The following is a 24909-nucleotide window of genomic DNA, read 5'->3' on the forward strand; positions in this document are numbered from 1 at the left end:
AGTTTTTTAAGATCCTGACTTGTGATTACTTTTTTTTAAAAAGATTTGTGAGTGGTAATACTAAAAAGCTTCCCCCTGACAGAGCTGCTGCTCCTGTTTCACCACAGTAGGAATGAGGACAGCTCACACGCTATGAGTAGCCTTTTCTACATTGTGCTTCAGGGTTGTAGATTTAACAGATTTAAATTTTTTATTAAAGTTAATGTTTAAAATGAAATATACACGAGTTAAGAGGCAAGGTACTGTACATCTGGGGTCAGACTTGGGTTATGGGGGGTTACAGGTATCGTTTGCTATTACACAGCCGTAGTCCTTGCTCCAATTAAGCACAGTCAAGGGGGTGTTCTTTGTGACTCATTAAAGAACGGAAGTGCAGAGGGGCCCACTTCGAAGCTTATGTGGAGCACCTTGCGAAATGTGTCCATCCCTTTACACTGTGATTCAGAGGAGGTCACACTGGGTGGTGCGGGGTAGCCCGCACGATGTGCCCCTCCTAGATCTGTGTGACGAGCTGCCAGTGGCCGCATGCTAGAGGGTGCTCCATACCCTTGAGAATATGCCCTCCCATGGGCTGACCCCCTCCTTCCCACGTCACCCAGGAAGTGCCCATTCTGCTCGGACAGTACGAGCTGGGGGGTGACTGTGCTAAGGCGTTCCCCAGAGCCCAACGCTCCCATTTCATTTTACCCCCCCGCCCGCCGCCGCTCACTTGCCCATGCTCATGTTCTGAACCCGACCCCCAGACTCACGAGGGATGACAATACAAGCCCGCCTCTGCCCCCACTAAAGATGGCGGACAAAATAGATCAGCCCTATATCGAATCCTCTCCGTGAAAGTGGAAAGACTTCGTCCCACTAGCCCAGCCTCTGCCCTAATCAAAGATGGCGTCTCGAGGCGCTGACCAAACCCAAGATGGCTGCCGACTGCCAACCAATCACGAGCCTCTGGGCTGCCGGCTCAGGCTAGGGTTGTGTGAGCTCCGGCCTCGCCTTAACCTCGCCGGCGGAGGGCGGGACTTCCTGTGGGAACCGGGCTGCCTGCGGGGGGTGTGGGAGAGCGTGAACACCAGATGGTTGATTCGTGAGCGTTCGCTCAGAAGAACCACGGGGCCGGTGGGAGGGGGACGGAGACCTGCCCGTCGCCCGACGGGGACCGAGCGGGGGGCAGCCCGGGCGGGGGATGGACGCAGAGAAGATGGATGAGAATGAATGGAAATACCACGGGGAAGGGAACAAGAGCCTCGTCGTCTCCCACAGCCAGGTACGGGGAGCCGGAACCCCTCCCCCGCTCGGGGGGCCTGGCCCCGGCTCGGGTTCCGCGCGGGGCTGGTAACGGCTGCCGGGGGTGGCGGCTTGGGCCGCTTCCCTGTCGCTGTTGCGCACGAGCTGCTCCGAGCCCCTCCGACACGCCAGGGGTCGGAGGGCGCAGGTCAGAGGCCATGGCCCCCACTGCTTAAAGGGATTACTGCTCAGCGGGCAGGGAAGCCGGGGGTGGGCCCCAGGGAAGTCCCACGGCTTGTCGCCCCGTGGGGAGCGGGAGCAGCAAAGCTTACGTGTGTGTGTGTGTATGTGTGTGTGGTGGTGGTGGGGATGTAGAGTCCTAGATAAATTACTCTCCGCACCTTCACCTGTAGAGGGGCAGCAAGAGGTGGGGGCTTCAGGGAATTTTACCCCTTTTTGTAGTGGCAGGCGGAGGTTTGTGTGGAAGGGGTGACGCTACAGGGAAATTGCATCCCCTCCCAATACACTCATCTGAGAAGGGGAGCTGTGGGATGAAATCCTAGGACAAGTCTCCCCTGCTGCCTCTCTTTCTCCCACAGATGTAGATAACTAGGATTACTTTTGAAAAGTGATTTATTCCTTTGTTCTCATTCCTGCCTTTAAAATATTCTAAATTTTTCCACACACAACACCCCCCCAAGGTGGAGGGAGGGAGACTTTGCCTGGTGCTTTTTCTCATTTCCTGTACAGGTAGTTTTCCATTCTAATCATGTATCTAGGATCCCATCTCCTGGTTTTCTTCCCCCGGGTGGGGTGTGGTATGGTATGGAGTGGAACTCTGCCACAACTGTGGAAGGAGCTAGCACAGATTGTTTACCTGGCATTTAAACCTGCTGCCTTCCTTAAAGTCTGCACCTCCTTTTAAGGGGGAAAAGGAAAAGGACCTGATGAGTAGTCATTTACTATGTTTTTGGAGGGGAGATGTGGGGGAAAGCACCAGGGAAAGTCTGTTACCTTTACACTGTGGGGGAGGGAGGGAGAAGGAATAAAGATGTGGAAAAACATTTTAAGTGGTGACAAAGGAGCACTAGTAATATCTCCCTCCCCCTCCTGTTCCCCCTCCCAACTAGAGAGAATTGAGTTTGTGGCTAAGGCAATGGACTGGGATTAAGGAGATTTGGGTTCTGCTTTGGCTCTGTCATAGACTTCCTCTGTGAATACAAGCATGTCATTTAATCTCTGTGCCTCCGTTTTCCATCTGTAAAAAGGGAATAAATCCATACCTCGTGGAATTGAGAATAAATTCATTAATCTTATATGCTCAGACGCTGGCGATGAACACCATAGAAAAGCTTATAAATACGTTTGTGTATTCTGTACTGGATAAAAAAGGTGTGCAGTCATTTTACTGCTGCCAGGATATTATTACTCTTCTTCAGTTCTCTTTTGCTGTGCATTTTCATTTATTACAATTATTAGGCATCAGAACTTTATACATGCTTTTAAGACAAGTATATTAGTGGTTCTGGCAAGGTTTATGTAGCTTGTATACTATTTCATTTGTAGCCTTGTATGCTAATTTCAGCATGGATATAAGTGGCTGTTATTTTCCAAGATATCTCTTATCTTCTGATACTGTTCATAGATTTAAAACAACCCTTTTTACTATTGGTAAGGCAGAGATGACCAAAGACAGGAGGCATTTGTGTAAGCATTTATGGTTTGAGTTGATAGTCCTTAAAACTTGCTCCAACCCGTATTTTTGCTGGTCCAGGACTGAATATATCAGGTTATAAACTTCAGACCGGTGCAATTGCTTTTTTCCTTGTAATGTACTAATCAGCTTAGCTAATGAGAATTCAAAACCATACATAAAAATGTGCTAAGGCTATTGTGGCACCTATTTTTATTTTAGCTTGGAGACTTTTCTACTTTCTTCTGCCCCTTATGTTGAAAATTTTCATAAATAAGTTACTGAGAGGGTTGAATATAGATTTGCTCCTTACTTACAATGTTAAGGGTTTTTGTGTGTGTGCATTTCTTCAAGGTGCAATTTTAAAAATACCAATACAGCATTCGTTAGTTGGATGGTGGGAATTTCAGAAACAGTGCTCCATTGTACTTAAGGGATTACTTATTCCAGGGCCATGATACATTTTAAACATGTAGAAAGTGTAGAATCCTACCTTAGATTCCATATAACTGTCAAATCTCTCTTCAACACCACAAAAAAAGTTTGAGATGTTTGCAGTACAAATGGGAGGATGCATGTTGTTGCTCTAGTACAAACAGCATCAAGCCAATGAATCTTGCTTCTTATAGGTTTGTGTGTCACTTATGAACTATTTTAATTTTAAAAAGTTAGAACATATAAAGTACTGTTTAAATACTAGTTTAGTTTTGTTGTTGATAATCGTTAGTTGTCATTCTAATGGTCTGTCAGTCAGCCAGCCTAGGTGTGTGCTAATGGAACAGTTGCATACGCAAAGTAATGACTAAAGTTTTGTTCAGCCCAAGCATGTCACTCTTTCTTGTATCTCAATTGTGCAACAGTTGTATCTATGCTTAAATGCAGTTCTTGCTTCGCAGTGGGTGATACGTGAATTAACCTAACTTGAGGCTGAAATGCTGCTAAAAAGTCCTTGTCTCTTAAATTTTTTAAACCTGAATGTTAGCATATGAGACATCTGTCTTGGAATCATTGTTTGGTTGCCCTAGAATACTTGACACATCACTCATTCGTAAGCAAGATTGCTTCCACTGGTGTGTGCACAATTGCACCTATGTTTGGATTAGACTTGCTTAAGGCAAGCCTAATCACACTATGGTCTTCTCCTGTGCAGTACCAGTGTGGGTAGGAATTGCAGGTATAGAAGGCCCTTCAGTGTGACTAGTCCCTTTATTACTATCTCACATTTCACCAATCACTCTTTAGGTAGTCCGTCTAGTATTTTTCCCAGGTGGTCTTTTGAAATCTCCCATAAGTTCCAAGCACTGTGCTGTGAACTGTGGAATACGTACCTAGAAGGCAATGCAGCTGCAACACGAATGTGGATGTCGAGAAACGTTTCACGAGAAAGAGCAGGGTTAATGTGGGTACCTTGCACCATTGATATCCACACTGGTGCTATCCTATCAGTTCACTTGTCCTGTGGTTCGGTGCTTTAGAGGGCCTTAGCAAACTTGTTTTTCTACCTCACTCCCCCGACTGAGCCAGGAGAATGAGACTTGCAAGCAATTGCTGTAATAAAGGTTTTCTACATTGGAGAATGGTCTCCTTTTTGTGAGCCATGGATTTCTATTAAGGGGGGTGGCGTCTCACTTGTCAGAAGGGAGCTGCACATCTTTTGTATAGATTTGCATTTTTAACCAGTGTTTACCAGCAGAGATTCCTACACTAAAACTTGAGATTGCCTAACTTAGAAAATTGCTCTCTTCTTTAGAAATTCTGTATTTCAAACAGGGCTTGAAATAATGAGTGTTTTATATTTCTGCTATAAAAAGAGAGCTTATGAATTCCCTTTCTTTCCCTCAGTATATAATCTAGTATGTATGCTTTTCCTTTGGTTTATTGGAACTGATAACTTCTGTTCATGTTTTTTGTGTGCATAGGTATACTCTGGTAACCTAATGTTTCATTTAAAATATAATTGTAAACAATTGGTTTGTGTTTCAAGGCACATGATGATTTAGAGTGGTCCAGAAAAAGAGGGATTTCTCTTACTAGCATGTTTTTGGGGCTTAATAGACCAAAGGAGTAATTATTTTGGGAATCGGGGAGAAACAGGATTTTTAAGTCCTGACATGCTTTGATCAGTGTGTCTTTGATACCACAATGATAGATGTATAGTATGCAGAAAAAATACTTTGCCTTCAGTGTGGGGAAATCTTTTTTTTGTTTTGTTTTTGTTCTATGCTTATCTTGAAATCTCTTTCACTTCAGAGGAAAATATGCTTATGCTTTCTGGGGGTCTTGTTTGAGTTACATGTAAAGATTGTCATGCAACTACTTTTTCTATGTGAAATATATAATACGGTCATCAATATCTTTTATTATTTTAGGAATTAAAATGTCTTCGGTGAGAGAACTGGACTGTTTGTCACTTTCATAATAAATGTATACTCACTGGGACTGTCGTTGCTACTGGAGGTTGTGCTACGCTCAGGATCATATATTTAGAGTAGTGGGCTTTTTGCTGTATCTTTGGACTAGTCTACGCTGGCAACACTAAAGCGCTGCCGCGGCAGCGCTTTAACATGCCTTGTGTGGTCACGGTGTAGCGCTGGTGCTCTGTCTACACTGGCACTTTACAGCGCTGAAACTTGCTGCGCTCAGGGGAGTGTTTTTTCACACCCCTAAGCCAGAAAGTTGCAGCGCTGTAAATTGCCAGTGTAGACAAACCCTAAGTTAGCTAGACAGCTTAGTTTGATTTATGAATTAGATACAGCCTTTGCAGTTCAGTTTCCCATTTTTGGAGCACAGGGAATAATACTATTTATTAATTGCCATCTCACTGAGAAACTCAATTTTGCAGATTTTTGTGGCATTTGGGGCGTTAAATTGTGAGTGGCTAGGAAGAACCTAAATGTCTACGTTTTGACTCTCCATGCCAACACCATTGTTTCACTGTATAATGAATTTAACAGTGGGGTTTAATGCCTTTAAGACTACAGGTCTCAGCATACAATACTCCATCATGTTCAGAGCAAATTTTCAACGTGGAGCATTGTATGCTGGAACTTGTCTTTATGTGGCATCTGTGATTCCATTTTCATGAGAATTTGGAGCAGCCCTCTGGTTCATGTCAAGTCATTAATGAAGCCCTCAGATGGACAAAGTCTGGTTATGTCTGAGTTAGAACACTTGTCACAAATGCAAAGGCTTACAAAATAATAAAATAGCAGATGCTATTAGGCATTTTTCTGTTGGCTTGAAAATCCTGGGGGCTTTGAATGTAATGTCAGCAGTAGAGGTGGAATTCTAAGATTTAAGAGAAATGATAACAAATGTAATGCGATGCCTATGGCAGATTGATGCTCTTGTTAGTTTTTCCTTCAGCCAATATTGATGCTTTACTAATATTAACATTCATGGTAATACTGTTAATTGAAGTTACAGGATTTTGTTTGTTTGGGAGGGGTTGTAATACAGTATATCATTAGTACTAATTGTTTGAAAAATGGCATGCTAACATTTGGTGCTAGCAGTAAGGGAAGAATGGGAGAATTAGCTTGGGTTGCATACATGCTATTCCAAAAGCGCTTTAGACCAGTGGCTCTCAATCTTTCCAGAATACTGTACCCCTTTCAGGAGTCTGATATTTGTCTTGTGTACCCTAAGTTTCACCTCATTTAAAAACTACTTACTTTCAAAATCAGACATAAAAATACAGATACATCACAGCACATTATTACTGGAAAAATTGCTTACTTTCTCATTTTACCATATAATTATAAAATCAACTGGAATATAAATATTGTCGTAACATTTCAGTGTATAGTATATAGAACGGTATAAACAAGTCATTGTCTATATGGCATTTTAGTTTGACTGACTTCACTAGTGCTTTTTATGTAGCGTGTTGTAAAACTAGGCAAATATCTAGATGAGTTGATGTACCTCCTGGAAGACCTCTGCGTACTCCTAGAGTACGTGTATTCCTGAGAACCACTGCTTTAGAGGAGAAAATACCACTGGTGGGTATGATAACCATTTCCTAAAGACTTCTGTTCTGAACCTGTTAGTTTGTTACAAGACTTGCACAAAAACTAGTAACATTATGTCTTCTGGAGAAATTGTGTACTGTGGACAGGTATTTGAAAAGTCCCCTTTGCGGGTGAAAAACTTTGGTATCTGGCTACGCTATGATTCTCGTAGTGGAACCCACAACATGTAGAGGGACTTGACAACTGCTGGTGCTGTTACACAGTGCTACCGTGATACGGGTGCCCGCTATCGTGCCCGTGCTCACTCTATTCAGATCATGAAGGTTGAGGAGATTGCTGCTAGCAAGTACCATAGACCTGCAGTTAAGCAATTCCATGATTCGAAAATCAAGTTCCCTCTGCCACACAGAGTTCTGCGTCGTCAGCACAAACCACGTTTCATCACCAAGAGACCAAATACATTCTTCTAAATGCAAGAACATTCTGTTTGCTCTGTGTTACAATAAAATTCTTATTGGGAAAAACAAAACAAAACAAAAAAACCCAAAACATTATGACTAAAGTCTAAATAACTGATTACTCTGATGCTCAATGAAGAAGCTGCCATGATTTCAAACCAAAATAAGTCTTCATATGTAAACTGTTAAAAACATTTATAGACTTAGCATTTCAACAGCTAATGGTACCAGGACAGTTAAGATTTTTCAGAGGTATTGATAATGAAATAATATGAAGTTGGTGTGCTTTGTAGCTTGCTGAAACTTGTTTGCTAAACAGTTAAGGTGAAGTTATAAATGTATAGTATTGTTGCCTACAGGTTAACAGCAGATTTAATAACTAAATACATATTAACATCTCTTTTTTGAGAGACAACTATGAAATAACTGACTTGTCAGTTACAGCTATGTTTATTCTTTTGAATGGAGTGTGATGTAGATTCTACCTTCAGAAGAATAGATTTGTTTCCTCTGTGTGCCTTTTAAGATCTTTAATTTACCATGTTATAAGACATAACCCAGGAAAATTTTCCAACCCTATCCTGTTCATCCTTGCGCAGAATTGTCCTATTTATTAATATCTTGAATTTTGTTGTTTCCTTATCAGCTTATGGTCTCATATTTCTTCTGGTTGCTGTTTTGTTTTTCAGTGCATTACAGTCCTTTGCATTGAGTGTATTTGAGAAAGGAACTAGATCTTAGGGGTGCCGTGCTACAAGGCTATTGTTTTTGCATTGCCGGTTGGCTATTTAATCAAATGTGCAGTGAATGCTGTCAATATCTCCTTTTTCTTTTCGGGGAGAGGAGGTCTAGCTGTTTTTATAGATTATTATTTATTTATTTATTTATTTTTGAAAGAACAACAAAATAAAGCTCTTGCTTCATGGAAGTTTGGAGTTTTCAAAGATGAGTGAAAGACTGAGATTTCTTATGAAAGGAAAAACATAAAGTGAACTCCAAATCTTTGATATAGTATACAGCTCATTTCATAAGTGAAATGAATTCCAAATCTTATGAATATTACTTTAGTATCAATACTTCAAAAAAATAGCACCAAAAATGCACAGATAGTATAATTCATGTCAGACTGCAAGTTGAGCATCCTTTTCCTTGCTGAAGGAGCTGTGCGAAGTAATCTCAGGTTCCTGTGACTACATATGTACTAAGGCCTAGTCTGTACTACATAGTTAGGCTGATGTGAGTTGCCTTGCTTCAACTGTGTGCATGTGTCTACACTCAAATTTCACTGTGATGAAGTGCCCTGTTACAGTGATGCAGTAAAACTACCCTCGCTGAGTAGCATAAAGTCACGGTCAACGTACTGAGGCCCACAGTGTGAGGGTAGATACTACATGGCATATGCTGACCCTAACAGTCTTCCAGCAGTTGTCCCACAATGCCCCATTCTATGCAACAATGACCACTCTGGTCACAATTTTAAACTGCATTGGTCAGGAGTCACAGAGACCAGAAGCTGCATGGGGGCAGCCAAAGAGCCGCAGGTTGCCGACTCCTGCATTAGACACACTCCTGCCTGGTCAGTTGGACAGTTGCCTAGGAAGTCTTGGATCTCCTGGGCCTGTGGGGAGAAGAGGCTATGAGAGCACAGTCACAAACCAGCTGTAGAAAAGTGGACTTTTATGAGGAGATTGGATGGGGGATGCAGCTAAAGGGGTATGGCAGGGATTAGCAGCAGTGGCATGTGAAAGCGAAGGAACTTCACCTGGGATACCACAAGGCCAGGGAGTACAACAGTAGATCTGGTGCTGAGCTGCAGACTGCCACTTCTACAAGGAACTGCATGCCATAGTTGGTGGAGTTTTTAAACTAAGGGCTGGGGGAAAGCCGACAGGTGCGGAGGAGCACATGGTTCGGACATCCCTTAGGGGAGGATCTATAAATAGAGAATCTCCATGTCCTAGTGAGGACGAGAGGATGGAAAATGATAAAATACAGGCAGGGTCTGATCATAAACACTCAAATAAAGAGTCCCATTCAGTTACATCATGTAATGGAAACAGCTAAAAGGAGACAAGTTTTTAAAGTGCTTATATACCAATGTTAGAAGTCTAAATAATAAAATGGGTGAATTAGAGTGCCTCGTATTAAATGCCTATTGATATAGTAGGCATCACAGAAACTTGGTGGAATGAGGATAATCAATGGGCTACAGTAATACCAGGGTACAAAATATATCGGAGGGACAAAACAGGTCATGCTGGTGGGAGAGTGGCATTATATGTGAAAGAAAGCGTAGAATTAAATGAAGTAAAAATCATAAATGAATCAAACTGTATAGCATCCCTATGGAAAGAAATTCCATGCTCTAATAATAAGAAAATAGTGGTAGGCATATATTACCAACCACCTGACCAGGATGGTGATAGTGACTGTGAAATGCACAGGGAGATTAGAGAGGCTATTAAAATAAAAAAAACCCCAATAATAATAATGGGGGATTTCAATTACCACCATATTGACTGGGGTACGTGTCACCTCAGGATAGGATGCAGAGATAAAGTTTCTTGACACCTTAAATGACTGCTTCTTGGAGCATCTGGTCCTGGAACCCACCAGAGGAGAGGCAATTCTTGATTTAGTCCTAAGTGGAGCACAGGATCTGGTCCAAGAGGTGAAGATAGCTGGACCGCTTGGTAATAGTGACCATATTATAATTAAATTTAATATCCCTGTGGCAGGAAAAACACCACAGCGGCCCAACACTGTAGCATTTAACTTCAGAAAGGGGAACTACACAAAAATGAGGTTAGTTAAACAGAAATTAAAGGGTACAGTGCCCAAAGTGAAATCTCTGCAAGCTGCGTGAAAGCTTTTTAAAGACACCATAATAGAGGCTCAACTTAAATGTAACCCCCAAATTAAAAACATAGTAAGAGAACCAAAAAAGAGCCACCATATTTAAATAACAAAGTAAAAGAAGCAGTGAGAGGCAAAAAGGTATCCTTTAAAAAGTAGAAGTTAAATCCTAGTGAGGGAAAATAGAAAGGAGCATAAACACTGGTAAATGAAGTGTAAAAATACAATTAGGAAGGCAAAAAAAGAATTTGAGGAACAGTTAGCCAAAGACTCAAAAAGTAATAGTAATTTTTTTTTTTTTTTAAAGTACATAAGAAGCAGGAATCCTGCTAAACAGGCAGTGGGGCCACTGGATGATGGAGGTGCTAAAGGAGCACTCAAGGACGATAAGACCATTGCGGACAAACTAAATGAATTCTTTGCATCGGTCTTCACACTGAGGATGTGAGGAGATTCCCAAACCTGAGCCATTCTTTTTAGGTGACAGATCTGAGGAACTGTCCCACATTGAGGTATCATTAAAGGAGGTTTTGGAACAAATTGATAAATTAAACAGCAATAAGTCACTAGGACCAGATGGTATTCACCCTAGAGTTCTAAAGAAACTCAAATGTGAAACTGCAGAACTACTAACTGTAGTCTGTAACCTATCATTTAAATCAGCTTCTGTACCAGATGAATGGAGGATAGCTAATGTGACACCAATTTTTAAAAAGGTCTCCAGAGGTGATCCCAGCAATTACAGGCCTGTAAGCCTGACTTCAGTACCGGGCAAACTGGTTGAAAATATAATAAAGAACAATATTGTTAGATATATAGATGAACATAATTTGTTGAGGAAGAGTCAACATGGCTTTTGTAAAGGGAAATCATGCCTCACCAATCTACTAGAATTCTTTGAGAGGGTCAATAAGCATGTGGACCAAGGGGATCCAGTGGATTTTCAGAAAGCCTTTGACAAGGTTTTTCATCAAAGGCTCTTACGCAAAGTAAGCTGCCACGGGATAAGAGGGAAGGTGCTCTCATGATTGGTAACTGGTTAAAAGATATGAAACAAAGGGTAGGTATAAATGGTCAGTTTTCAGAATGGAGAGAGGTAAATAGTTGTCCCCCAGGGGTCTGTTCTGGGACCATTCCTATTCAACATTTTCCAGATCATTTACGAATAAAGGGTAAACTGTGAGATGGCAAAAATTGCAGAAGATACAAAATTACTAAACATAGTTAAGACCCAGGCAGACTGCGAAGAGCTACAAAAGGATCTCTCAAAACTGGGTGACTGGGCAACAAAATGGCAGATGAAATTCAATGTTGATAAATGCAAAGTAATGCACATTGGAAAACATAATCCCAACTATATATATAAAATGATGGGGTCTAAATTAGCTGTTACCACTCAAGAAAGAGATCTTGCAGTCATTGTGGATAGTTCTCTGAAAACATCCACTCAATGTGCAGCGACAGTCAAAAAAGCAAACTGAATGTTGGGAATCATTAAGAAAGGGATAGATAATAAAATAGAAAATATCATATTACCTCTATATAAATCCATGGTATGCCCACATCTTGAATACTGCGTGCAGATGTGGTCATCCCATCTCAAAAAAGATGTATTGGAATTGGAAAAGGTTCAGAAAAGGGCAACAAAAATGATTAGGGGTATGGAACGGCTGCTATATAAGGAGAGATTAATAAGACTGGGACTTTTCAGCTTGGAAGAGAGACGGCTCAGGGGAGATATGATTGAGGTCTAGAAAATCATGACTGGTGTAGAGAAAGTATATAAGGAAGTGTTGTTTACTACTTCTCATAACACAAGAACTAGAGGTCACCAAATGAAATTAATAGGCAGCAGGTTTAAAATGAACAAAAGGAAGTATTTCTTCACACAAGGCACAGTCAACCTGTGGAACTTCTTGCCAGAAGATGTGAAGGCCAAGACCATAACAGGGTTTAAAAAAAAAAAGAACTAGATAAATTCATGGAGGGTAGGTCCATCAATTGCTATTAGCAGGATGGGCAGGAATGCTGTCCCTAGCCTCTGTTTGCCAGAAGCTGGGAATGAGCGACAGGGCATGGATCACTTGATTACCTGTTCTGTTCATTCCCTTTGGGGCACCTGGCACTGGCCACTGTCAGAAGACAGGATACTGGGCTAGATGGGTCTTACCCAGTAGGGCCATTCTTATGTTCTTATGTGGAGACACCACCAACACCCCACAGAACACTGTAGATACCTTGAAGGAGTCCAAGACAGAGACCCTTGCTGTGAACAGCAAGGAGGGAAAAGGAGGAGGGGAGAGATGTAGTCGGGGATCTTCAACCACACCACAAGCCTGGACCTGTTTGAGACTTTGCCACAGTCTAGCCAGTTCCTCCAGGTAAGCGCGAATGACACTGATGAAAGCAAAGGAAACTCAGGTAAATGTGTGCATGCATTTTTTCTTATAGTGGTTAATTATAAAGATGGCACCTGGCCCATCCCCAAGCTAACAACACAAAGATACTGACTTTCTGTTTTTCCCTCATACAAGAAGAGGAACAGGTGCAACAAACATAGGTAGGGTTGGCATCCGCTTGTCAGACCCCTATTGGGTTATGTGGTAGGAGAGGGTTTTCAGGGCACTTTTTTTGGTACATAGGATGTCCCTTGTATCCTTCTGAGAGATCTCGATGAAACGTTAATGAAGATATTTTGCAATCCTTTCCTGAAGGTTTCTAGGGATGCCTGCTTTATTTCTGCCATGGTCAGACAATTTCCCATGTCACTGTGCAGTGAATTCGGCTGGCACCATTGCAATAAATAGGCTAGTGGCATACTGGTCCAAGCAACTCGGGATGCCAGTAGCAGCTGTGTTTTCTGTGCTTTAGTGACCCTCAGGAGTGTGATCAGATAAAATCACTATTGTCTATGGAAAATAGTGCCAATATGCCGTGCCATTGCCCTATACTTGTACCCATGGAATAGGAACTGAAATTGTATAGGTTCATGCAAAAGAAAATTCTTACTCTGGCAGGTCATGGTCATACTGTGGCAGGGACAGCAGAGTAGTGCTGAGATTAGGTGCTCCAAAGCTGAAGTGTCAGTAAGCATTTCTTATTAAAAGTGTTTACGGCAGGGGTGGGCAAACTTTTTGGCCCGAGGGCCACATCGGGGTTGCACAACTGTATGGAGGGCCGGGTAGGGAAGGCTGTGCCTCCCCAAACAGCCAGGCCCCCACCCCCTATCCACCCCCTCCCACTTCCCGCCCCCTGACTGCCCCCCTCAGAACCCCCAACCCATCCAACCTCCCCTGTTCCTTATCCCCTGACCGCCCTCTTCCGGGACCCCCACCCCCTATCCAACCCTCCTGCTCCCTGTCCCCTGACTGCCCCGACCCCTATCCCCAGTCCCCTCTCCAACCGCCCTCTGCTCCTCGTCCCCTGACCACCCCCTCTGGGACCCCCCTGCCCCTAACTGCCCCCCGGGATCCCACCCCCTTATCCAACCCCCCCTGCTCCCTGTCCCCTGACTGCCCTCCCGACCCCTTTCCACATCCCCGCCCCCTGACAAGCCCCCGGGATTCCCACTCCCAACCCTCCCTGTTCCCCATCCCCTGACCTCCCCCCAGAACCTCCGCCCCATCCAACTGCCCCCTCCTCCCTGACTGCCCCCCAGAACCCATGCTCCCTTACCCAACCCCCCCGCACCCCACCCCCTTACCAACAGCAGGAGCTCGCAGCCACGACACCCGGCTAGAGCCAGTTGCGCTCTGCACGCTGCCCAGCGGGAGCGGTGGGCCAGAGCGCAGCCCGCGCGGCGGTGTGGCTGTGTGTGTGGGACAACGGGGGAGGGGCCGGGGACTAGGCTCCCCGGCCCAGAGCTCAGGGGCCAGGCAGGATGGTGCAGCCGGCCATAGTTTGCCCATGTCTGGTTTACGGGAATAAGAAAGGAAATTGTGAAATTATGGCTTATATCAACAATCTGTAACTTACTAACCCTCCCTTTTTTGTCCTATGATTGCAGAGTTGTTAACTGGCCATTTCATCTTGAATGGTCTCTTACAATATGTATGCAGTGCTGTAGCTGGGTTGGTCCCAGGATATTAGAGAGACAGGTCCTGAAGAAGAACTCTGTGTAAGCTTGAAATCTTGTCTCTCACCAGCAGAGAAGTTAGTCCAATAAAAGATATGATCTTACCCACCTTGTCTCTCTTTTATGATGTGTTAACTATTTATGCTAAACAATCTGTTCCAGTTTGTTTAGCTGTGACAGAGTACCTTTCCCAAACCTGAAAAGCTCTGTGTAGCTTGAAAGCTTGGCTTTTCCACCAGAGGTTGGTCGAAAAAAGATATTGCCTCATCCACCTTGTTTCTCTAACCTAAAAATGTAGCAACATATGTATGTTTGTGTGTGTAAGTTCCCAAACGCTCCACACTGCATATGTTTTCCCCTTGAGGATAGGATGAGCACAAATGTACCGGATGTTAATTACATTGCTTACCCTACTATAGTGATGAGTGCAGTATAAGAACCAACCTAGAATAATTTACACCTATAGATTTAACTGAACCAGTCTCCTCCTATATAAGTAATATTGGAATCAAATCAAAACTATACAAACAGGGTGTATCTTCACTAGGAAAAAAGGTGTGCACTTAACTTGAGTTAGCTAGTGGTAACTAAGGAAGTAAAATCCTAATGAAGGCAAAGCAGTTAGTAGTTTGAGTTAAAAGACTATGGGGAGTCTAGGGTTTACCTTAATCTGCTAGTCTGTGTCAAAACTACAAAGTGTCCTGTATTACTTGCCATGTGTGTTAACTAACTTGAGTTACGAGCATACCTTCCCCTCCCCCCCCCCCCCTCCGGTGACAAGGCCACAGAGTTTTGCATTGATTTAAAATCACACCAGTAAACCAGTACAGCTATATTAGTAGAATCCAGAACTAGTTTAGCTATCATCTTCTTTTTCCCTTTATTATTATTTTTTTTAAATCTGACAGACTATCTCTTCACTCAAAAAAAAGTTTTCAAATCGAGAGCTCTCTTGATCTAAAATCCTAGTAGAGACAAGAGAGAGAGAATTTTTATGTAGTTGAGATGAATCCTGTACCTCCAGGTGGAGTTTACCTTGATTTAGCTACAACAAGATAAAAACTACTTGTGCCTGCTCCACTAAATTTCACATCAGGAGAGCTCACTTAATGTGAAAATAAAATAAAACAAAAGAACCAAGTTGTCCTTTAAAGTTAGCCCATATTTCAAGTTGTCCTTTAAATCTTTTCTTACAGTGTTAGCACCCAAACATTGCAGTGTGTACTAAAAGCATTGAAACTGAAAACAAAATATTTCCCCCCCTCCATTTCGTAGAGAGAAATGGAAGAGAGAATCACTGAGAAGTACATTAGATGCTTGAAATTCTCCATTTTAATAATCTGAAATATTAGCACCATGAAAGAGAAGAGATTTTAAAAAAATCCCAAATATGCCTTTCCTCCAGAGGCTGACCTTTGATCTGCCAGTGTTTGGCATGATGGATGGAGGAAGGGCCCAACCTGCTGTCCTTGAAATAGCTTTTAAGTTCCCTGTAGAATGAGAGTTTCAATTTTTTTGTCTAGATTTTTTTTTTTAAGGGTCCTATTGAAAACCCCAGGGATTCTAGGAAATGGCTTCAGAAGTGTGTAAACACCTCTGGATGTTGTCTTGTTCCTTTTCATTCCTGCTTTGAACTTATGAAAGAATTAATCACTTTCTGTAAGTAATGGAATCATCTCTCTGCTCTGAAGTACTCCTTTTTCTCGTCTTTTTTTCTGCGTAAGAGTGATAACTGCCATGAAGGAGTAATTTATAAACTTAAACTCTGCCTTCCTTCTCTCCACACTTGCCTTCCTTTAGTCTACTGGAGTAGCACTGTAAACAGGACTGAATACAATTTAAGCCCCTCCTTAGGTGTTCTCTGAAAAACTGTTTAGAAAAGTATAGGTTCCTGTTGAGAATGAAACACAGCTCTTTTTATGCTTCTGATGAATCCAGTTAATTTTCCAATGCAGTATGTCATTTTTTTCATAATAATTTACCTCAGTTTTAGGGGTCTCAGGAGGACAAAAGCATAAATACAGATTTCTAACGCTATTCAGAACTCACTTATTTCAAATTACAGTATGTTGAATACCTTTTTATAATAGGTAAAAATTACTGTTCTCAATGTGGCATTTTGCAATATCCATAACATGTTATACTGTACTCCTCAAACCAAAGATTTGGGTGGCCTATGTAGCTAAAATAATACAGGATTCCAAAGGTATAGTGGAAATTGATGCAGTGGAGGGTGGTGTTAAAGTCAAATCTTTAGAACACTTTAGGGTGTGCACTGATTAAGTTAGAAATGTATAGGACAAAATCCAATTCTGTTTTCCTCTGCTTTCCACTGCCTGAATTGTTTTTCTTTACATAGTAATTGTTTGTATGAACATGTGGCTTTTGGACATGAGTATGCACCATATTTCTACACTGTAGTGCTGATTAAAATTCCATATTATTTTACCTTAATACAATGGTATCTTAAAATATTCTTTTTAATAAAAAAACCTAACTTTTAAAGATCTGAGGGAGCTTTGGAGGAAGATGTAGCCTTTTTGGGTTATGGCCAGATCCTGCACCCATTTGAAATCCGTTTCTTTTTATTGACTTTAGTGGGACCAGGATTGGGCACTTAATCATTAGTTGAAGAAAAGGATTCCAATCTTTTGGCTGAAATTCTCACTGAAAAGCTTTGAGCCTGTATTTTGGGGGAGAAGAGATACTAGGTTTTTTATTTGTTTGTAGGTGAGTAACTTATTATTGAGCTAAAATTAATTGCAATCAGGGACAGCTTGAAACCAAAACAAGTGAAGAATATGACAACTGCTTTTTAGTACCCAGCAGGATGTATCTGCCATAAGCCATGTGGGACAAGGTGAGTGAAGTAATATCTTTTATGAACCAACTTCTGGGTGAGGTTCAGTAGTATGTATAGCAGAGAACCCAATGCTACTTGATTTCTGAGAAGTAAGGCGTATCTATTTAAAAAAACCCAAGAACTTACAACTGAACCTTCCTTTCCCTAGTGTATTGACATTTTTTCCTCCTCACAATGTAAGCAATATCTGATGCATTGTTTACGGAGTGGTATTGTATTGGTCAGGTATGCTTTATTAGGTAAGATATTGACATTGGGACTAAATTTTTGTGAAAGTTTTCTTCAATTAAATTATTCATCACTACAGATGCTTAACTCTTCTCACCTGGATAGTATTGTTCAGTCTCTAGAATTGGGAACAGTGGAAGACCCAGTTTGTAACTCTTCTTTTCATAGATTCATAGTTTAAGGCCAGAAGGGACCATCTGGGTATGTCTATATTGCAGTTAAATAGCTGCGGTTGGCCCATGTCAGCTGATTCAGGCCTTTGGGCTGCAGGACTGTAAAACTGTGGTGTAGATTTTTGGGCTCGGGCTGGAGTCTGGGCTCTGAGACCCTCCCCACTCACAGGGTCCCAGAGCATGGGTTCCAGCCTGAGCCCAAAGGTCTGTACTGCAGTTTTACAGCCCTGAGCCTGAGTCAGGTGACACGGGCCAGCTGGGGTGTTTAATTGCAGTGTAGAAATATCATTAGTGTGATGATCTGTATATCATAGGCCATTAAATTTCATCCAGTTACTCTTGTGCTGAGCCCAATAACTTGTCTAATGAAAACCTGTTATTCTTGAAAGTGTTAATGACTGTCATCAAGCGAGTCTTTGATCAGTAGACAAATGCTGACCTTGTTAAAGCTGATGGATGTGCCAAGCATTCTTCTTTCAGGCCAAATGGAAGGAGCATTTAAATGCCCCTTTATGTAGTGATAACTGAAACAATAGGAGGCTACCACCAATGGCAGTGGGCCATATGGTGGAGCTAAGCTATGTGGGCTGAAGGGGCTAGAGATTGATTTGTAGCAGCTGTGTGTGTGAGAGAGAGAGGCAGAAAGCCATGAGAGAAACAGATGTGTCACCCTGGGAGGATGCCAAGAGACAGGGTTGCTTCTGGGCACTGTACTTGTTGGAAAAGCAGATGTGGGTGTCTGAATAAGAATGGTCTGTTTTTGTTTCTACTGTGTTCAGGGAAACAGGACTTCACATACATTTTTGCAAATAAAAAGGATTGTGCGATTTGCACCACAGAAATACCTGACTCGTATTACTTTTCGCCTCTTAATAGAAACAACTCAAAAAGGTTCCAAATATTGTTTAAAAGCCTGGGGCAACAGTATTGTCCAGAAAGGCATCCTGTCTTGATTTCAAGACCTAAAGTGATGGAGAATCTACTGCTTCCCTTGGGAGTTGGTTCCACGGTTAATCACCCTTGCTTAAAAAAAATTGTGCCTTATTTCTAGTTACCTTCCAGCCATTGGTTCTCATTATGCCTTTCCCCACTAGAATAAAGAGCCCTCTATCAAGTATTTTCTCCCCATGAAGTTATTTAGACACCATAATTGTCACCTGTCTTTTTTGATAAGCTAAACAGATTGAGCTCTGTAAGTCTCTCACTGTAAGGCAGTTCTCAAATCTTTTTGGCTGTTTTCTGCTCCCTCTCCAACTTTTCAATTTTCTTTCATAAATGTGGGCAAAAGAACTATGCAGTATTGTAGTATCAGTCTTGCCAGTACTGTATAAAGAGGTAAAATCACCTCACTACTCCTATTCCCTTCGCCGCTATTTATATCTCCAAGGATCACATCAGCTTTTTTTTTTTTTTTTTTTTGATGGCATCATGCTAGGAGATCATGTTGAGCTGCTTGCCCACTATGACCCTTAAATCCTTTTCAGAGTCACTGTGTGACGGGTTGGATCACAGAAAGAAACCCCCTTGGGGCTGCCAACTGATGTGCCAAGACTACTTCTGCCCCTGCTTTCCTTGCCCGCCGAGCTTAGGACTTCAGTGCCCTGCCTGGTTTGAGCCAGACCCGCTAGCCTGCTGCAAACCCACACCCAGGTCTGAACCACATCCCCTAACAGATGTAGGCTTAAACTGAAAGCAGCGTAAGAAGTGTTCCTGTCTTTAGCACTCAGATGCCCAACTCCCAATGGGGTCCAAACCCCAAATAAATCCGTTTTACCCTGTATAAAACGTATACAGGGTAAACTCATAAATTGTTCACCCTCTATAACACCGATAGAGAGGTATGCACAGCTGTTTGCCCCCCCCCAGTTATTAATGCATACTCTGGGTTAGTTAATGAGTAAAAAGTGATTTTATTAAATACAGGAAGTAGGATTTAAGTGGTTCCAAGAAATAACAAACAGAACAAAGTGAATTACCAAGCAAAATAAAATAAAACACGCAAGTCTAAGCCTAGTACAGTAATAAAACTGAATACAGATAAAATCTCACCCTCAGAGATGTTTCAGTAAGTTTCTTTCACAGACTAGTTGCCTTCCTAGTCTGGGCACAATCCTTTCCCTTGGTACAGCCCTTGTTCCAGCTCAGGTGGTAGCTAGGGGATTTCTCATGATGGCCGCCCACTTTGTTCTGTTCCACCCACTTATATATTTTTTTGTCCCTCTGGGTTCCCACCCCTCCTTCTCAATGGAAAAGCACCAGGTTAAAGATGGATTCCAGTTCAGGTGACATGATCACATGTCACTGTAAGACCCAAAGTCTTCATTCCTCCCAGCCTGACTCACAGGAAGGCCTGCCTGCAAACAGAGCCATCCACAGTCAATTGTCCTGGTTGATGGGAACCAACAAGATTCCAAACCACCATTAATGGCCCACACTTTGCATAATTGCAATAGGCCCTCAGAGTTATAGTTTATATTTCTAGTTTCAGATACAAGAGTGATACGTTTATACAAATAGGATGACCACACTTAGTAGATTATAAGTTTAGTAACAATACCTTACAAGAGACCTTTTGCATGAAACATATTCCAGTTGCATTATATTCACACTCATTAGCATATTTTCATAAACTCATATAGAGTGCAACGTCACACACTGCTTTCCAGGATACAGTCCCTTGTTCTGTAGCTCTTGCCTGTGTACTTTGTTCCTAGATGTAGGATCTTGCACTTTGCTGTATTATAAAGCATTTTGTTTATAGGTTTGAAGATTCCAAGGCCAGAAGAGACCATTGTGATCTAGTCCTGTAGAACACAGATCATAGAACTTCCCCCAGATAATTCCTTACAGCATTCTTTTAGAAAAACATCATTCATGATCTGAAAATTGTCAATGATGGAGAATCCACTACAACCCTTGATAAATTGTTTTATTGGTTAATTACTCTAGTTAAAAATGTATCCTTTATATTCAGTCTCAATTGGTCTATCTTCAACTTTGAGCCATTGGATTGTGTTAGCTCTTTCTCTGCTAGATGAAGAGCCCAATATTGAATATTTGTTCCCCATATAGGTATTTATAGACAGGCATCGGGTTTGTAGAAATTTTGGTGGTGCCCAGAACGCCCAGAGCCCGCCCCCCGATCTCTGCCCCCCATCTGTCTAAGGCTCTGTGAGGAAGTTTGTGTGTGGGGAGGAGGTCTGGGGTGCAGGCCCTGAGCTGGGGCAGAGGATTGGGGTGTAGGATGGTTGAGAGGTTGGGCTCTGCAATGGAGTCTGGGGTGCAGGCTCTGGGATGGAGTTTGGGTGCAGGCTCCGGGCTGGGGCAGGGGGTGGGGGTGCAGGAGGGGGTGAGGATTGCAGGCTCTGGGATGCAGTTTGGGTGTAGGCTCTGGGCTAGGGCAAGGAGTGGGGATGCAGGAGGGGGTGAGGGGTGCAGGCTCTGGGATGGAATGCGGAGGGCTGGGGTGCAGGCTCTGGGAGGGAGTTTGGGGGCAGGAGAGGGTGTGTGGGAAGGGGGTGGGGGTGCAGACTCTGGGAGGGAGTTTGGGGATGGGAGGGGGTGCAGGCTCTGGAACAGTTTGGGTGTAGGCTCTGGGATGGGGCAAGGGGTGGGGGTGTAGGAGGGAGTTTGGGTGCAGGAGGGGGTATGGGAAGGGGTGGGGGTACAGGTTCTGGGATGGAGTTGCAGGCTCTGGGAGGGAGTTTGGGGGCAGGAGGGAGTGCAGGCTCTAGGCTGGGGGTGCAGGCTCTGAGAGGGAGTTTGGGGACCAGAGGGGAGGTGTGGGAGGGGGTGGTGGGTGCTGGGGGGGGAGGGGACTGCCATCATATGTGGCTTCCTTCCTCCCCTGCTGCAGCCTGCTGCCCCTCACCCTAGCCTCACTGGGGGTAGGGGTTGGGGCTGCCCCTTGCCCAGCATGGGGCAGGAGTGGTGACTCCTGGGCGGGGGGTGGGGGGGTGGGGTGGACCACAGGGTCAAACACTCACCGAAACCCCAGCAGCTGAGGTGAGTGAGGACATAAGAACATAAGAAAGGCCGTACTGGGTCAGACCAAAGGTCCATCTAGCCCAGTATCTGTCTACCGACAGTGGCCAATGCCAGGTGCCCCAGAGGGAGTGAACCTAACAGGCAATGATCAAGTGATCTCTCTCCTGCCATCCATCTCCATCCTCTGACGAACAGAGGCTAGGGACACCATTCTTACCCATCCTGGCTAATAGCCATTTATGGACTTAGCCACCATGAATTTATCCAGTCCCCTTTTAAACATTGTTATAGTCCTAGCCTTCACAACCTCCTCAGGTAAGGAGTTCCACAAGTTGACTGTGCGCTGCGTGAAGAAGAACTTCCTTTTATTTGTTTTAAACCTGCTGCCTATTAATTTCTTTTGGTGACCCCTAGTTCTTGTATTATGGGAATAAGTAAATAACTTTTCCTTATCCACTTTCTCAACATCACTCATGATTTTATATACCTCTATCATGTCCCCCCTTAGTCTTCTCTTTTCCAAACTGAAGAGTCCTAGCCTCTTTAATCTTTCCTCATATGGGACCCTCTCTAAACCCTTAATCATTTTAGTTGCTCTTTTCTGAACCTTTTCTAGTGCTAGAATATCTTTTTTGAGGTGAGGAGACCACATCTGTACACAGTATTCGAGATGTGGGCGAACCATGGATTTATATAAGGGCAATAATATATTCTCAGTCTTATTCTCTATCCCCTTTTTAATGATTCCTAACATCCTGTTTGCTTTTTTGACCGCCTCTGCACACTGCGTGGACATCTTTAGAGAACTATCCACGATGACGCCAAGATCTTTTTCCTGACTCGTTGTAGCTAAATTAGCCCCCATCATGTTGTATGTATAGTTGGGGTTATTTTTTCCAATGTGCATTACTTTACATTTATCCACATTAAATTTCATTTGCCATTTTGTTGCCCAATCACTTAGTTTTGTGAGATCTTTTTGAAGTTCTTCACAATCTGCTTTGGTCTTAACTATCTTGAGTAGTTTAGTATCATCTGCAAACTTTGCCACCTCACTGTTTACCCCTTTCTCCAGATCATTTATGAATAAATTGAATAGGATAGGTCACCTATTGAATAGGATAGACACCACTCCAGATGTCTCCCGCTGGAAGCCCCCTTGGCGTCTCCTCCCGGTGGGTGCCAGGGGAGGAGAGGGCTGCCAAGAACGTGTGTGCCTCCTCCCCCTCCTGAGGTGCAGCAGCAGCCGCCAGCTGCCTCAACCTGTCGCAGGCGCTGCTCTTGTGCTGTGCTGTAGCCGGCAGCGCAGGCAGGTGAGGGAGAGGCGCCGCTTTCATTCAGGCAGGGACGCTGGGGGGGCAGGTGGGCGCTGGGGGCCTCTCCAGGCAGGGCCAGGGGAGAGACCCAGCTCCAAACATTGGTGGAGCAGAGCCCTCGGCGCTGAATATTCCTGGAGCCCAGGTATCAAGGGCCCATATAACTCGCCACCCCTGCTTGTAGATTAATCAAGTTACCCTATAACCTCCTCTTTGATAAGCTAAACTGAGCCCCTTGAGTCATCACTATAAGGCATATTTTCTAATCTTTTAATCACCCTCAAGGCTCTTCTGAGTCCTCTCCAATTTATCGCATCCTTCTAGACTTTTGGACACCAAAGCTGGACACAGTATTCCAGTAGCAATCATGCTGATGCCACATTCAGAGGTAAACTAGCCTCTCTACTCTTGCTTGAGATTCCCTTGTTTGTGCATCCACGGATTGCATTAGCTCTTTTGCCCGCAGTATCATGCCGAGCGCTCATCTTCAGCTGATTATCCACCATGACCCTCAAATCTTTTTTTTTTTTCAGTGTCACTGCTTTCTAGGATAGAGTTCCCCATCCTGTTAGTATGGCCTACATTCTTTGTTCCTAGATGTGTACATTTACATTTAGCCATATTAAAATGTATGTTTGAGCCAACCTTACCAAGAGATCTAGAGTCCTGTGGCACCTTAAAGACTAACAGATGTATTGGAGCATAAGCTTTCATGGGGCTACCCCTCTGATACAAGAGATCTAGGTTGCTCTGAATCAGTGACCTGTCCTCCTCCTCATTTACCACTCCCTCAATTTTTGTGTCTGTCTTCTGGAAACTTTACCAGTGATGATATTGTATTCTTCTAGGTCATTAACAAAAATGTCAAATAGCGTAAGGCCAAGGACCAATCCCTACATGACCCCACTAGAAGTACACCCTATCAATGATGATTCCCCAATTACATTGAGACCTATTAGTGAGTTTTTAATCCTTTAAATGTGTGCCATGTTAACTTTATATCTTTTTCTAGTTTACATTTTAATTAAAAAAAAAAAAATGTGTGGTACCAAGTCAAATGCTTTATGGAAGTCTGAATATTTTAAAAACATAAGAATGGCCATACTGGGTGAGACCAAAGGTCCATCTAGCCCAACATCCTGTCTTCCAACATTGGCCAAAGACAGGTGTCCCAGGGGGAATGAACAGAACAGGTAATCAAGTGATCCATCCCCTGTCGCCCATTCTCAGCTTCTGGGAAACGGAAGCCAGGGACACCATCCTGCTAATAGCCATTGATGGACCTATCCTCCATGAATTTATCTAGTTCTCTTTTGAACCCTGTTATAGTCTTGGCCTTCACAACATCCTCTGGCAAGGAGTTCCAGGCGTTAACTGTGCCTTGTGTGAAGAAATACTTCCTTTTGTTCGTTTTAAACCTACTGCCTATTAATTTCATTTGGTGGCCCCTAATTCTTGTGTTATGAGAAGGAGTAAATAATACTTCCTTAATTACTTTCTCCATACCTGTCATGATTTTATAGACCTCAATCATATCTCCCCTTAGCAGTCTCTTTTCCAAGCTGAAAAGTCCCAGTCTTATTAATCCCTCCTTATATAGCAGCCGTTCCATACCCCTAATCATTTTTGCCCTTTTCTGAACCTTTTCCAATTCCAATATATCTTTTTTGAGATGGGGTGACCACATCTGCACACAGTATTCAAGATGTGGGCATACCATGGATTTATATAGAGGTAATATGATATTTTTCTGGCTTATTATCTATCCCTTTCTTAATGATTCCCAACATTCTGTTTGCTTTTTTGACCACTGCTGCACATTGAGTGGATGTTTTCAGAAAACTATCCACAACAACTCCAAGAACTTTCTTGAGTGGTAACAGCTAATTTAAACCCCATCATTTTATATGTATAATTGGGATTATGTTTTCCAATGTGCATTACTTTGCATTTATCAATATTGAATTTCATCTGCCATTTTGTTGCCCAGTCACCCAGTTTTGTGAGATCCTTTTGTAGCTCTCACAGTCTGCCTGGGACCTAACTACCTTGAGTAGTTTTGTAT

General features: G+C 43.0%; 1 protein-coding gene across 1 annotated transcript in view; it reads left to right on the top strand.

Annotated features, from left to right (window-relative positions):
* Positions 1–1180: 1180 nt before the first annotated feature.
* The window catches only part of IPPK (inositol-pentakisphosphate 2-kinase), a 98678-nt gene continuing 74949 nt past the window's right edge, over positions 1181–24909 (top strand). Inside the window, exon 1 of the mRNA XM_065407482.1 lies at positions 1181–1261. Coding sequence (XP_065263554.1) covers positions 1181–1261 — 81 coding nt within the window. The remainder of the gene's footprint in view (positions 1262–24909) is intronic.

This window comes from Emys orbicularis, chromosome 7 (genome assembly GCF_028017835.1).
Source record: "Emys orbicularis isolate rEmyOrb1 chromosome 7, rEmyOrb1.hap1, whole genome shotgun sequence".
Taxonomy (NCBI): Eukaryota; Metazoa; Chordata; order Testudines; family Emydidae; genus Emys; species Emys orbicularis.